The sequence below is a fragment of the Daphnia pulex genome, chromosome 12 (assembly GCF_021134715.1).
Source record: "Daphnia pulex isolate KAP4 chromosome 12, ASM2113471v1".
NCBI classification, from domain to species: Eukaryota; Metazoa; Arthropoda; class Branchiopoda; order Diplostraca; family Daphniidae; genus Daphnia; species Daphnia pulex.
The window spans coordinates 7981629-7997221 of NC_060028.1; the positions used below are offsets into that span (position 1 = coordinate 7981629).

At 44.4% G+C, this 15593-nt stretch overlaps 1 protein-coding gene across 40 annotated transcripts in view; it reads left to right on the top strand.

Annotated features, from left to right (window-relative positions):
- Positions 1–15593, top strand: part of LOC124208529 — a 67576-nt gene that overhangs the window by 35097 nt on the left and 16886 nt on the right. For 18 of the 40 annotated variants that reach the window (XM_046606302.1, XM_046606304.1, XM_046606310.1 and 15 more), the window contains 32 exons: positions 68–262; positions 329–499; positions 564–1148; positions 1210–2024; positions 2092–2323; positions 2389–2658; positions 2730–3071; positions 3151–3483; positions 3548–3877; positions 4002–4325; positions 4407–4766; positions 4960–5289; positions 5364–5687; positions 5770–6123; positions 6640–6969; positions 7034–7357; positions 7425–7778; positions 8180–8509; positions 8576–8899; positions 8989–9342; positions 9606–9935; positions 10018–10341; positions 10427–10780; positions 11067–11396; positions 11468–11791; positions 11874–12227; positions 12591–12920; positions 12993–13316; positions 13392–13745; positions 14373–14702; positions 14769–15092; positions 15159–15512. In XM_046606302.1, coding sequence (XP_046462258.1) covers positions 68–262; positions 329–499; positions 564–1148; positions 1210–2024; positions 2092–2323; positions 2389–2658; positions 2730–3071; positions 3151–3483; positions 3548–3877; positions 4002–4325; positions 4407–4766; positions 4960–5289; positions 5364–5687; positions 5770–6123; positions 6640–6969; positions 7034–7357; positions 7425–7778; positions 8180–8509; positions 8576–8899; positions 8989–9342; positions 9606–9935; positions 10018–10341; positions 10427–10780; positions 11067–11396; positions 11468–11791; positions 11874–12227; positions 12591–12920; positions 12993–13316; positions 13392–13745; positions 14373–14702; positions 14769–15092; positions 15159–15512 — 11013 coding nt within the window. The remainder of the gene's footprint in view (positions 1–67; positions 263–328; positions 500–563; positions 1149–1209; positions 2025–2091; positions 2324–2388; positions 2659–2729; positions 3072–3150; positions 3484–3547; positions 3878–4001; positions 4326–4406; positions 4767–4959; positions 5290–5363; positions 5688–5769; positions 6124–6639; positions 6970–7033; positions 7358–7424; positions 7779–8179; positions 8510–8575; positions 8900–8988; positions 9343–9605; positions 9936–10017; positions 10342–10426; positions 10781–11066; positions 11397–11467; positions 11792–11873; positions 12228–12590; positions 12921–12992; positions 13317–13391; positions 13746–14372; positions 14703–14768; positions 15093–15158; positions 15513–15593) is intronic. The other 22 variants (XM_046606316.1, XM_046606328.1, XM_046606334.1 and 19 more) reach the window with 20 other exon arrangements.

Consider the following 15593-nt stretch of genomic DNA (forward strand, 5'->3'; position numbering starts at 1 on the left):
ATTTAACTACCACTAAATAATTCTAGAAAACTAATTTTTTATTTTAATTTCTGGCATAATTTAATAGTGGTTGTCGGTGAATGCCTGTCCAACAACGATTGTCCTTATGATCGTTACTGCGATCGCCCTACTGCCCAGTGTATTCCAGTTTGCCAGACGCGCATCTGTGGGCAACTTGCTTCATGCCAGGCAGTCAATCATAATGCCGTCTGCAGTTGCCTTGAAGGCTATACAGGAAACCCTCGCGAGCAGTGTTATAAATGTAGGATTTTTCTGTTTATTTAGTTTATAAGAGAAATTGTGAAAAAAACTTGTTTTGACTCGACAGTGACTGGCTGCCGAAGCAACAACGACTGCCCAGCAAAAGAAGCTTGCATTAACGGACAGTGTGTTAATCCATGCCGTTGTGGAGTTGGAGCTGTTTGCGAAATTAGGGATCACAGCCCAATCTGCAAATGTCCACCAGGAACAGTTGGCAATCCTCTATCCGGCTGCACATGTAATTATTTTTAGCGTGATCATTTTAAGTTACACATAATTGTCTAACAATTTTTTGTATATAGCTCCAGTAGTATCAGAACCATGCAATCCCAGCCCGTGTGGACCGAATGCTGATTGTTCTGTAGGAGTGACCAAAAATCCAATTTGTACTTGTCGTCCTGGCTTTTACGGAGATCCCCAAAGCAATCGTGGGTGTGGACCTGAATGTACCACAAACAGCGCATGCCAGTCGACACAGGCGTGCATCAACCAAAAGTGTCGCGATCCATGCCCAGGAGTTTGTGGAATAAACGCAGCTTGTCGAGTGTCAGGACACAATCCAGTTTGCTCATGCGTTCCTGGATATACCGGAAACCCGTACCAGAATTGCAATCCGATTGTCGTTTCGGCCGTCGAGACTCCAACTTTGGCGCCACCTATCTCTTATCCACAACAACCACCAAGACCAGATTGCCCTAACTGTAAACCCGAATGCGTCCTTAACTCGGACTGCCCGCCCAACTTAGCCTGCATCAACGCAAAGTGCAGAGATCCCTGTCCTGGAGTCTGTGGCCAAAATGCAGTCTGCAAAGTCAACAATCACAACCCGATATGCTCTTGCCTGCAAGGATATCAAGGCGACCCTACCAGATCTTGTGCTCCACGACGTAAATGACATGTTTTTCGATTAATTATTACTTTAATTAACAAAATTTCATGTTATTGTAGCGGTTGAACCAGTTGTTTCGGAGCCAGTCGTTACTCAGCCTTGCAATCCAAGTCCGTGTGGCAACTACGCAGAATGTCGTCCAGTCAACAATCAAGCAGTGTGCTCTTGCTTACCAGGTTACTTTGGCACACCTTGCCGTCCCGAATGCGTTGCCAGCAGTGACTGTCCTCAGAACAAAGCCTGTGTTAATCAGAAATGTGTCGACCCATGCCCAGGCACATGTGGAATTGGAGCTAACTGCGTCGTCAAAGATCACAATCCCATCTGTTCTTGCCCTGGCAGCATGACAGGCGATCCTTTCGTTCGTTGTACAGAACCAGTAGTTGTCCAACCCGAAACAGTCACCACAAGACCGAAAGATCCCTGCACTCCAACCCCGTGTGGTGTTGGAGCAGAATGCAGATCCCAAGGAAATAGTGCTACTTGCAAATGTCCAATTAATTATGTAGGAGATCCTTATACTGGATGTCGACCAGAATGTGTTCAAAACTCAGACTGCCCGCGCGACAAAAGCTGCGCTAACAACCGGTGCATTAATCCATGTCCGGGCGTCTGTGGATTGAACGCAGAGTGTCGAGTTACCAATCATTATCCAGTCTGTAGTTGTATCTCTGGTTACACTGGCGATGCCTCATCAGCTTGCCGTCCTATTCCAATTGAAAGTCGTCCAATAGAACCTGTTGTGACTGAAAGGCCATGTGTTCCATCACCATGTGGACCAAATAGCGCCTGCAGAGAAGTTAGCAATAAACCCGTCTGCTCTTGTCAATCTGGATTCGTAGGAGTTCCTCCTAGCTGCCGACCCGAGTGTTCAGTAAGTTTTTTTTTAAATTTCTCTTTATTTATCAGTACACAAATGCTATTATCATATCTTATTTTAGTCGAATGCTGAATGCTCTCAGTCATTGGCCTGTATAAACCAAAAATGTCGAGATCCTTGTCCAGGAGTTTGTGGGGAGAACGCTATCTGTCGAGTCACCAATCACAACCCAATTTGCAACTGTCCTAACGACCGTACAGGCGATCCATTCATTCGTTGCCAACCTTTCCCTGCTCGTCCTCAAGAGCCGGTCATTGAAGAACGACCTAACCCTTGCATTCCTTCGCCATGTGGTAATTCATAAAAAAATCAAAATAAATTAAGAATAAATCTTTCAATCCTAATTTTTGTGATTTAGGTCCTAATTCCCAATGCCAGGTTGTAAGAAACCAAGCCCAATGTGGATGTCAAGACGGTATGATCGGTACTGTACCAAACTGCCGACCCGAATGTGTTCGTAACAGCGATTGCCCATCGAATTTGGCTTGCATCAACCAAAAGTGTAAAGATCCTTGTCCGGGAGTATGCGGTGCCAACACTCAATGTCGAGTAGTCGGTCACAATCCAGTTTGTTCTTGCAAGGAATCCTATACAGGCGACCCATACCGAAACTGCGTTCCGATTCAACGTAATCATATAATTTATATCAAAATGTATGATGGCAATTTCTATTTTAAATTCAATATTTTTATCATGTAGCTGTTGTGTCCGAACCAGTCAAGAAACCTCCTACTCCAAATCCTTGCGTTCCATCACCTTGTGGTGCAAATGCCGTTTGTAGAGATCAGTCAGGATTGGCAATATGTCAGTGTCTACCTGAATACTTTGGTGACGCCCGCCAGGGATGTAAACCCGAATGCGTTCTTAATTCCGACTGCGCTTCCACCCAAGTTTGTGTCAACCAAAAATGCCGCGATCCTTGCCCAGGATTATGTGGCAACAACGCAGAATGCCGAGTCGTTAACCATTTCGCCACTTGCTATTGTCCTCAAGGCTATACGGGTAGTCCACTGGAATCGTGCAAGGTCATTCCAGTTGAAGGTAGAGAACGATAAATTTAATCTCAAATTCTTTTTCAAATTTTCACCTACAAAATAAAATAAAAATGAACGTTTTGCAGTGCCAAGACCAACTCAACCGACCGCCGCTGAAAAGTGTACTCCATGCAATCCATCTCCTTGTGGTCCATACAGTGTCTGTCGAGAAGTGGATTGTCGCCCTGTTTGCTCCTGTCAAACTGAATACCAAGGCGTGCCACCCAGTTGTAGGCCTGAATGTCTCCTGAACTCAGATTGTGAATCCACTTTGGCTTGCATCAAACAAAAATGTAAGGATCCTTGTGCTGGAATCTGCGGCCAGGGAGCTGAATGTCGTGTGGTATCCCACAACCCGATTTGCAGTTGTCCACGTGGAAAAACAGGAGATCCTTTTATCGAGTGTCGCCCAACACCAGGTAATACGATATCAAATCTGGTTTAATTAACTAAACTGATTGTTTTCTAATATTTACTTTCAAGTTGTGACACCACCCATTCAACCACAAGTTGTCGATCCATGTGTGCCAACACCATGCGGACCAAACAGCGTATGCCAAGTCCTTAACGACAAAGCTACCTGTGGTTGTGTCGCCAATATGATTGGAACGGCACCCAACTGCCGACCTGAGTGTGTAGTGAACAGTGATTGTCCTAGCAACCGAGCATGTGTCAGCCAAAAGTGTGTCGATCCCTGCCCCGGCTCTTGTGGTTTCAACGCAGATTGCCGAGTTGCTAACCACCAACCAGTCTGCTCGTGTCAACCAAAATTCACCGGTGACCCTTACGCGTCTTGTCGCCCCATTCCTGTCGGTAAGTCCTAAACCCAATTTTTCTGGTGGTGGGAAACATTATCGACTATTAACTCCAAATAGTCAATCTAAGACAAATCAACGATCGATATTGAGTCCGTTTTTTCTTGCCTTGGTGTGCACAGTCGTGCCACCGACTGAACCTTCAGTCGTTAAACCTTGCGATCCTTCGCCTTGCGGACCGAACAGCATATGTAGACCAGTCGGGTCTGAGCCTGTTTGCTCTTGCCAGTCAGGCTTTGACGGTGTTCCACCTGAATGTCGACCTGAATGTATTTCGAGTTCGGAATGCCCCCCGTCTAAAGCTTGTGTCAACATGAAATGTCAAGATCCATGCCCCGGGGCATGTGGCCGAGATGCACAATGCCGAGTTGTTAACCACAGCCCAATTTGCATCTGTCCGTCTGGATGGACTGGCGACCCTCTAACTGGATGCCGAATCATCCCTAGTAAGCATGACTACAACGATTAACAATTTAGTTTATTTTACATGTATTTATTGTTTAACAAAAATTAACACTCGTTAACAGTTGTAGCACCAACACCTAATCCTGTAGTGGAGGAAAGCACGTTACGTCCAATACCACCAAACCCGTGTACACCATCACCATGTGGACCAAATTCGCAATGCCAAGCCGTTTCAGGACAAGCCCAATGTGGCTGTGTATCGGGCATGATCGGAACTGCACCCAACTGTCGACCTGAGTGTGTACTGAGCTCCGACTGCACATCAAATAGAGCTTGTATCAATCAGAAATGTGTTGATCCATGCCCCGGAGTTTGTGCACCGAACGCAGAGTGCAGAGTGGTTAGCCATTCTCCAGTCTGTAGTTGTGTAGCTGGGTACACAGGCGATGCTTTTAGCAACTGTCGACCAATCCCTGCTGTTGGTAAGATCACAAATCCAATACCGTTTAGAAGAATTTCGCATTAGCTATTTTTATTCAAAAAATCTTAAATTAAGTAAAGAACAAGTTGATATTTCGTCAATATTCATTAAAGCATAGGAAATAACAAAAACGACAAAGTTGTAAAATGAATAATTTTAGGTTAGAACTAAACATATTGTTATATACGATGTAGTTGAACCAAACGTCGTCCAACCGCCAACTCCTTGCGATCCCAATCCTTGTGGTACCAATGCTCAATGCAAATCACAAAACGGAGCCATCAATTGCGTCTGTCCGGCAAACTATGTCGGCGATCCGTACAGCTCTTGTCGACCTGAATGCGTTCTTAACACAGATTGCCAAAGAGATAAAAATTGCGTGAATAGCCGCTGCGTCGATCCATGCCCGGGAACTTGTGGAATGAACGCTATCTGTAGGGTAACAAATCACATCCCTGTATGCAGTTGCAAAGAGTCTCACACTGGAGATCCTTATGGATCTTGCCGTCCTATTCCCGTGAAACGTAAGAATCAAAAATCCAAAATTTTTGAAGGAAAGAGCTATTAATTTAAATCGTCCCATACTTTTAAAATCTAGCGCTCATAACATCTCCAAGTGAAGTAGAAAGACCTTGCGTACCGACACCTTGCGGTCCAAATAGTCAATGCCGTGAGGTCGGCAATGCTCCGGTCTGTTCTTGTCAGTCAGGCTACCTTGGTGTACCACCAGAATGTAGACCGGAATGTGTGTCAAGCTCAGAGTGCGCACCGTCTCAGGCTTGTGTCAACTTCAAATGTCAAGATCCCTGTCCTGGAACCTGTGGTCGAGATGCTCAGTGCCGTGTAGTTAATCACAACCCGATTTGCGTGTGCCCTTCGGGATGGACTGGTGATCCTCTTACTGGTTGTCACATTATTCCTAGTAAGCATGATTCCACTAAACTGTCTAACAACCTCATTGTATTGCACGTTTGTGAATAACCTAATCAATTTAACATTTGTAGCACCGGTACCAAACCCTGTAGTGGAAGAAGGCACGTTACGACCCATACCACCCAACCCTTGCACGCCATCACCATGCGGACCAAACTCGCAATGCCAAGTCGTTTCTGGTCAAGCTCAATGTGGATGTGCGTCTGGGATGATTGGTTCTGTGCCCAACTGTCGGCCAGAATGTGTACTCAGCTCGGACTGCCCATCGAATAGGGCCTGCATCAATCAGAAATGCGTTGATCCTTGCCCCGGTACTTGTGCATCCAACGCTGATTGTAGAGTTGTCAACCACTCCCCCGTATGCAATTGTGCAACGGGTTACATTGGCGATGGTTTTAGTAATTGTCGTCCGATTCCAGCAGTCGGTAAGAAATTGCATTCATATATATTTCCGTTCTTTCAGCTTTTGCATTTAAAATTGCTTGTTTGCGCCTTCATTTTTTAAAATTATTATCGCGACATTTACTTTAAGGTTATTAAAGACTTCACATTATTTTAAGCTTCAGTTTTTCCGTGGATTTTTTTCGTGTTATTTAGAACGGTATAATAACTAAGAAAATGTTAGTGACACTTAGAGTGAATTTATGTTTTCTCTCTCGATATTTCTATCTGGTAAATTTTCATTTTGTGAGAAATTCAATTGTCAATATTTTCATTTGACAAAACACTAGCGAATTCACAGTTTACCTATCAAAAAAGAGGAAACTGATCTCCATTTGCTTCTTGTACGCCTTCAAATGGACGCTTCTTCTTCATTTGCTACTTTATGAAACCGATTTGCTTTTTGCGATGGTTTGGGACGCTTTCTTTATTTAGGATTTAAAACATGTTGGGTTATGAGAGTTAAGTGTGTGGGAATTCAATTATGGTTTTTGTTGTAGTCGAACCAAACGTCGTCCAGCCGTCGACACCTTGTGATCCTAATCCTTGCGGTACCAACGCTCAATGCAAAACGCGAAATGGGGCAATCGATTGCTCCTGTCCTGGAAACTATGTTGGTGATCCTTACAGTTCTTGTCGACCAGAATGTGTTCTCAACACAGACTGTCCTCGTGACCAGAGCTGTTCTCGCAATCGCTGTATTGATCCTTGTCCAGGAACATGTGGTTTGAATGCTGATTGCAGAATCTCAAATCACATTCCTGTTTGCAGTTGCAAACAATCCCATACTGGAGACCCTTACGGCTCCTGTCGTCCTATACCTGTGATAAGTAAGAAACACGAAGTTGGAGAATTCTTACGGCATATCTTAATCACTACTGTAATGTTCTACAGTACCTCCCACATCTCCGTCAGTTGTCGAGAAACCTTGCGATCCTTCTCCTTGCGGACCAAACAGTATTTGTAGACCTGTCGGAAACTCTCCTGTCTGCTCCTGCCAGACCAACTATCTAGGCCTTCCACCCAATTGTAGACCTGAGTGCGTATCCAGTGCCGAATGCCCGGCTTCTCAAGCGTGCGTCAACTTAAAGTGTCAGGATCCTTGCAAAGATATTTGTGGTCGCGACGCTAATTGCAAAGTCGTCAATCATAATCCAATCTGCATCTGTCCTTCTGGATGGACTGGAGATCCATTAACTGGATGCCGAATCATTCCGAGTAAGAGCATCCATTAGGGGTTATTTTTGTTCAGTTTTTAAATTTATGTTCTATTTACTGCCATTAGCTGCTTTACCAAGCCCAGTTGTAGAAGAAGGAACACTAAGACCCATCCCACCTAATCCGTGCACACCAAATCCTTGCGGACCCAACTCACAATGCCAAGCAGTGTTCGGAAAGGCGGAATGCGGATGTCTTAGCAACATGATTGGCTCAGCACCGAACTGTCGACCGGAGTGTGTCCTTAACTCAGACTGCCCAGCGAGTAGCGCTTGTGTCAATCAGAAATGCGTCGATCCTTGTCCAGGAACCTGTGGCTCAAACTCTGAATGTCGTGTAGTCAACCACTCGCCTGTTTGCAGTTGTGCAGCAGGTTTCACTGGCAACGCTTTCAACGACTGTCGACCAGTCCCCACCGTCGGTAAGATGAATTCGATTGAGAGCCATTTTTCAATTTTTTTGGCAAACAGCTTTTTTACGATAAGCACTGGTATATTTTGTTATTGGCGAAGTTGCTGTGACGTAACGCTATTTGTTATTTGACGAAAATTCTCTTCAGTCTTGGACGAAAGTTTTTTTTTCCATTTTCTATTCATTGGAAGCGGAAAAGATTGTTTGCAACTGATAACTGCAATTATCGTCTCCTAGGTTTTGAAATGTTGCTTGTTCATTTTCTATGACGATTGGGCTGGCTATTTTCTCAATTTTTTTTAAAGCGGCTTGGAATTTGATTTTTTTTCGCTATATTGGACGAAGCTTTTTAAGTTTTTTTTTCAAATTTGTCTTTCCATTTTGCTATAAAATCGACATTTTGTAATGTAGTTGAACCAAATGTTGTTCAACCACCGAGCCCTTGCGATCCCAACCCATGCGGAACCAATGCCCAGTGCAAATCGCAAAATGGAGCCATCAATTGCGTGTGCCCGGCAAATTATATCGGAGATCCGTTTGACTCATGTCGACCTGAATGCCTTTTAAACACGGATTGTCCTCGTGAAAAGAGCTGCGTGAAAAACCGATGCGTTGATCCTTGTCAGGGAACATGCGGTTCCAACGCTGACTGTAGAGTTGCCAACCACATTCCCGTTTGCAGTTGCAAAGAGGCCCATACTGGAGATCCTTATGGATCTTGCCGTCCAATTCCTGTGATAAGTAAGAGACAATGTTGACAAGAATTTTTAGCAGCCCTTAACATCCATTTTACGACGTATCGTATAGTTCCACCGACTTCACCAAGTGTTATCGAAAAACCATGCGATCCTCCTCCATGTGGTCCTCATAGTACATGTAGACCGGTCGGCAACGCTCCTGTCTGCGCTTGTCAGCCAGGCTATTTGGGAATTCCACCGGAATGTAGACCTGAATGCGTATCTAGCTCTGAATGCGCTCCTGCACAAGCCTGTCTCAACTTCAAATGCCAAGATCCTTGTCCCGGAACTTGCGGCAGAGATGCCCAATGCAAAATAGTCAACCACAACCCCATTTGTATTTGTCCAGCTGGATGGACTGGTGACCCATTAACAGGGTGCCGTATAATACCGAGTAAGAAACAACCCTTTTACGTTACTTCGCAATGAATGAAATGATGGCACGTTTTCTTTAATCGTTTATAAACTTGAAACAATTCGTAGCTCCGATACCCAACCCTGTAGTGGAAGAAGGCACATTGCGACCCATTCCACCTAATCCGTGCACACCATCGCCATGCGGACCCAGTTCGCAGTGTCAAGTGGTTTCTGGACAAGCCCAGTGCGGCTGTCTTCCGAATATGATTGGCTCCGCCCCGAATTGTAGACCGGAATGTTTGGTCAGCTCAGACTGCCCATCGCAAAGCGCTTGCATAAACCAGAGATGTATCGATCCTTGTTCAGGAACATGCGCTAGCAATTCTGATTGTCGCGTTGTCAATCATTCACCCGTTTGCACCTGTGCCGTTGGTTACACGGGCAATGGTTTTACAGATTGTCGACCAGTCCCAGCAGTGGGTAAGCAATAGTTGATGATTGCACATTTTGGTATATAGATGGGCTTAGTTATAGATATTTGATTTAAGTACTTTAATTTGACTCGTTTAAGAGTTAAATATTCTTTAATATCTAATATTCAAGAAGTCAGTAGCAATTAGTAATTAGTACATCGCTATAGTTAAATCGTTTAGTGAAAAAAAGATCTCAATTTCTATCCTTTCCTTCTATTATCTCAATTTTTATACTAATTCCTTGGTCGTTTTATGTAATTTAAAAAATAGTCGAACCAAATGTCGTCCAACCACCGACTCCTTGCGATCCAAACCCTTGTGGAACCAACGCCCAATGCAAAACGCAAAATGGAGCCATCAATTGCGTGTGCCCTGCTAGTTACATAGGTGATCCCTACAGTTCTTGTCGGCCAGAATGTGTTCTCAGCACAGACTGTCCCCGTGATAAGAACTGCCTTCAAAATCAATGCGTGGATCCATGCGTGGGAACATGTGGCTTTAACGCCGACTGTAGAGTTTCTAACCACCTCCCCGTTTGCAGTTGCAAAGAATCGCACACTGGTGATCCTTATGGATCTTGTCGCCCTATTCCTGTGATAAGTAAGAAAAAGAGTCGAATGTTGATTCCCTAGTACTTCCCCGATATTAATTACGTGTCCTTTCTTGACTTTTGCGCCAAAAGTACCACCGACCGCTCCCTCCCTTGTCGAGGAACCGTGCAAACCATCTCCTTGTGGACCAAATAGCGTCTGCAGGCCAGTCGGTAACGCTCCCGTCTGCTCTTGTCAACCAAACTACTTGGGCTTGCCACCGGATTGTAGACCGGAATGTGTTTCAAGTTCAGAATGTGCTCCTTCGCAAGCTTGTCTGAATCTCAAGTGCCAAGATCCTTGCAAAGAAACTTGTGGCCGAGAAGCACAATGCAAAGTTGTCAATCACAACCCGATTTGCGTGTGTCCATCAGGGTGGACAGGCGATCCTATGACCGGGTGTCGCATTATTCCGAGTAAGCATTATTCCACTAACTATTCCAACTCGTCTACTTTGTGTAATTGCATGTGTCTAACCTAAATTAACCTTACCTTTTGTAGCACCCATACCTAGCCCATCTGTTGAGGAAGGCACATTACGACCCATTCCACCTAATCCTTGCACGCCAACACCTTGCGGACCCAACTCGCAATGCCAAGTTGTGTCAGGACAGGCCCAATGCGGATGTGTGGCCGGAATGATTGGCTCCGCTCCTAATTGCCGTCCCGAGTGTGTACTCAGTTCAGAGTGTCCATCAAACAGGGCTTGTATCAACCAGAAATGTGTGGATCCATGCCTTGGAACATGTGCACCAAACGGCGAATGTCGCGTTGTTAACCACCGACCCGTTTGTAGTTGCGCAACTGGTTACTCCGGAGACGGATTTAGCAATTGCCAGCCAATTCCAGTTGTTGGTAAGAATGAATTTTGAGCGTTCCACGAACTCTCTGCGAATTCTGTCTTTTCTTTTTGGTTTTCACTTTTGTACAATGGTTGGGACTTCCTAGTCCTACACCTTTTTTTTTGTTGCTAAACGAATTCTCGTAGGAGGCTTTGGCGCAATTTGTTTTGTCAAGGCAAATCAATTTTTTATTGTTAGGCTTTCTCTCCACTTTCAGAAGTTTTGTCTTTATTTGTTGCTAAAATTTATATCTACAAGACTTCTTAGTTTTAACTACTATTTTGTAAAATTTGACACAGTCGAACCAAATATCGTCCAACCACCAACTCCTTGCGACCCAAATCCTTGCGGTACCAACGCCCAATGCAAGACGCGAAACGGGGCAATCGATTGCTCTTGTCCAGGAAACTATGTCGGTGATCCATTCAGTTCATGCAGACCCGAATGTGTTCTCAACACGGACTGTCCACGCGATAAAAGCTGCTCTCGAAACCGCTGTGTTGATCCGTGTGTGGGAGCTTGTGGCGATAATGCTGACTGTAGAGTTGCGAACCACATTCCCGTTTGCAGCTGCAAAGAAGCCCACACTGGCGATCCTTACGGATCTTGCCGTCCTATTCCCGTGAAGAGTAAGAACTCGAATAAAATCAATTTGAGATTTTAGAAGGAAAATTCACGTTTTTTGCTAACTCATATTTAGTTCCTCCAACCTCACCAAGTGTTATCGAAAAACCTTGCGATCCTCCTCCGTGTGGTCCTCATAGTACATGTAGACCAGTCGGCAACGCTCCTGTCTGCGCTTGTCAGCCAGGCTATTTGGGAATTCCACCAGAATGTAGACCGGAATGCGTCTCGAGCTCTGAATGCGCTCCCTCACAAGCCTGTCTCAACTTTAAGTGCCAAGATCCTTGTCCTGGAACTTGCGGCCGAGACGCAAAATGTCAAGTTGTTAACCACAACCCGATTTGCGTGTGTCCATCGGGATGGACTGGTGATCCTCTAACTGGTTGTCACATTATACCTAGTAAGCATGATTTCACTAAACTGTCTAACAACCTCACTGTATTGCACGATTGTGAATAACCGAATTAATTTAACATTTGTAGCACCAATACCCAACCCTGTTGTTGAAGAAGGCACGTTACGACCCATACCACCTAATCCATGCACGCCATCACCATGCGGACCCAGTTCACAATGCCAAGTGGTTTCAGGACAAGCCCAGTGCGGGTGTCTTCCGAATATGATTGGTTCGGCCCCAAATTGTAGACCGGAGTGTTTGGTCAGCTCAGACTGCCCATCCCAAAGCGCTTGCATCAACCAGAAATGTATCGATCCCTGTTCAGGAACATGCGCTAGCAATTCTGATTGTCGTGTTATCAATCACTTACCCGTTTGCACCTGTGCCGTTGGTTACACGGGCAACGGTTTTACAGATTGTCGCCCTGTGCCAGTAGTTGGTAAGCATCAATTGCGTTAGAATTGTTTGGGAACATGTTTGAATCATATTTTTAGTTTATTTTTACTTTTGAATTTATTCTTGGTAAACCTTGTTAAATATTTAGGACAATTAATTATAACATGTTTTAGATGTTTGTTTAAAATAAGTGACTTGTTTGTTTAATTTGATTCCACTTTTATAATTATTGGTAGGAACGCTACATTTATCACAGATTAATTTTGACAATCCGTTTCTAATTTAAAGCAATACTTAACTAAAATGTAGTTTTTCTTGCTCTACTTTATTTGAGTTATTTTTAGTTGCAGTATTTTTGTAGAGGTTCTACAGCCTTCCTAAAAAAACGTTTTTCTAATTTAAATAGTCGAGCCAAATGTTGTCCAACCACCTACTCCATGCGATCCCAATCCTTGTGGCACCAATGCCCAATGCAACACACGAAACGGAGCCATCAATTGTGTCTGCCCAGCAAATTATGTCGGCGATCCGTACAGCTCTTGTCGACCTGAATGCGTTCTAAACACAGAATGTCCAAGAGATAAAAATTGCGTGAATAATCGTTGCGTCGATCCATGCCCAGGAACTTGCGGTATTAACGCTGTTTGTAGGGTCACGAATCATATCCCTGTCTGCAGTTGCAAAGAGTCTCACACCGGAGATCCTTATGGATCCTGTCGTCCTATTCCCGTTAAACGTAAGACTCGAAACTCAAATTTTGGAAGGAAAAAACAATTATTTTAAATTGCCTCGTACTTTTAAAATTTAGCGCTCATAACATCTCCAAGTGAAGTAGAAAGACCTTGCGTACCGACACCTTGCGGTCCAAATAGTCAATGCCGTGAGGTCGGCAATGCTCCGGTCTGTTCTTGTCAGTCAGGCTACCTTGGTGTACCACCAGAATGTAGACCGGAATGTGTGTCAAGCTCAGAGTGCGCACCGTCTCAGGCGTGTGTCAACTTCAAATGTCAAGATCCCTGTCCTGGAACCTGTGGTCGAGATGCTCAGTGCCGTGTAGTTAATCACAACCCGATTTGCGTGTGTCCTTCGGGATGGACTGGTGATCCTCTAACTGGTTGTCGCGTTATTCCTAGTAAGCATGATTTAACTAAAACTCTTCAACCACGTTATTGTTTTGTGAATAACCTAATCAATTTAACACTTGTAGCACCAGTACCAAACCCTGTAGTGGAAGAAGGCACGTTACGACCCATTCCACCCAACCCTTGCACGCCATCACCATGCGGACCAAACTCGCAATGTCAAGTCGTTTCTGGTCAAGCTCAATGTGGATGTGTGTCTGGGATGATTGGTTCTGTGCCTAACTGTCGGCCAGAATGTGTACTCAGCTCAGACTGTCCGTCAAATAGGGCCTGCATCAATCAGAAATGTATTGATCCTTGCCCTGGTACTTGTGCATCCAACGCTGATTGTAGAGTCGTCAACCACTCCCCCGTGTGCAATTGCGCAACGGGTTATACTGGCGATGGTTTCAGTAATTGCCGTCCAATTCCAGCAGTCGGTAAGAAATAACACTCATTTGAATCTAGCATTTTTTCATGCTCTCACATTCAGAGTTGCTTGAATTCTTTTTCGCGTTGCTATCTTTCCATGGAAAACACTTGTTTTCTACAAATTTAATTTCGCTCATCGATGAAACTTTTACTTTTGGCTGTTTTTTTTTCATTATTCTTTTGAGTCCTCAGTCCAACTTCTAATTGGAAACGAAAGTCCTGTCAGAAGTTGATCGTGATCTTCTTCACTTTGCGAATTTTCTGCTGAACGTTTTGCGTTTCGATTCTTGGCAAATTCTGATGGAAACGGCCTTAGGAAGGCTACATTTTTAATAACTTCCACTGTGATAATAACAAAAATGCATTCTGGTTTTGAAGCAATTTTTGAACTAGCTTTTTCATTTTTCCGCATTTTATTACAATTATTTTTGTTCTTCTTTGGGAAATACGGAGTACAATAATAGCAAAGCAAACGCACCTTTAATGCATTCAGGAATCATTGGGAATGAGAAAATTTTTAAAATTTTTTGCATACGCTTAAATTCAGTTTCAACATTGATTGCTTCATTGTTCCTGAAGCTTTAAAGTGCTTTTAAAAAATCGTACAAAATATTTATGTTCGGATTCTGCTTTAGTCGAACCAAACGTCGTTCAACCACCGAGACCGTGCGACACTAACCCATGTGGAACGAACGCTCAATGCAAATCACAAAACGGAGCCATCAATTGCGTCTGCCCGTCAAATTATGTTGGCGATCCTTACAGTTCTTGTCGACCAGAATGTGTTCTCAACACAGACTGTCCTCGAGACCAGAGCTGTTCTCGCAATCGCTGCATCGATCCTTGTCCAGGAACATGTGGATTGAATGCTGATTGCAGTGTTTCAAATCATATTCCTGTTTGCAGTTGCAAACAATCCTACACGGGAGACCCTTATGGCTCCTGCCGTCCTATACCTGTGATAAGTAAGAAGCTAACAAAAGAATTTCTGAGAAATTTCAAGAATAAAAGTTTTGTAATATTTTGAATAGTACCTCCAACATCTCCCTCAGTTGTCGACAAACCTTGTGATCCACCTCCGTGTGGACCGAACAGTATATGCAAACCAGTCGGAAACGCCCCAGTGTGCTCCTGTCAACCTAATTACTTGGGTTTACCACCAAACTGTAGACCCGAATGCGTATCTAGTGCCGAATGTCCCGCTTCTCAAGCGTGCGTCAACTTCAAATGTCGAGATCCCTGTTTAGGAACCTGTGGAAGAGATGCCGAATGTTTTGTTGTTAATCATAGTCCAGTCTGTGTCTGTCCTTCTGGATGGACCGGTGATCCATTAACTGGATGCCGAATCATTCCGAGTAAGAGCATCCATTTGGAGATATTTATGTTCAGTTTTTAAATTGTGCTCTATTTATTGCCATTAGCTGCTATACCTAGCCCAGTTGTAGAAGAAGGAACACTAAGACCCATCCCACCTAATCCCTGCACACCAAATCCTTGCGGACCCAACTCACAATGCCAAGCAGTGTCCGGACAGGCGGAATGCGGATGTCTTAGCAACATGATCGGCTCGGCACCGAACTGTCGACCGGAGTGTATCCTTAACTCAGACTGCCCAGCCAGTAGCGCTTGTGTCAATCAGAAATGCGTCGATCCTTGTCCAGGAACCTGTGGCTCAAACTCTGAATGTCGCGTAGTCAACCACTCGCCTGTTTGCAGTTGTGCAGCAGGTTTCACTGGCAACGCTTTCAACGACTGCCGACCAGTCCCCGTCGTCGGTAAGATGAACAGCTTTATTTAACGATAAGCACTGGGATATTTTGTTATTGGCGAAGTTGCTCTGACGTAACGCTATTTGT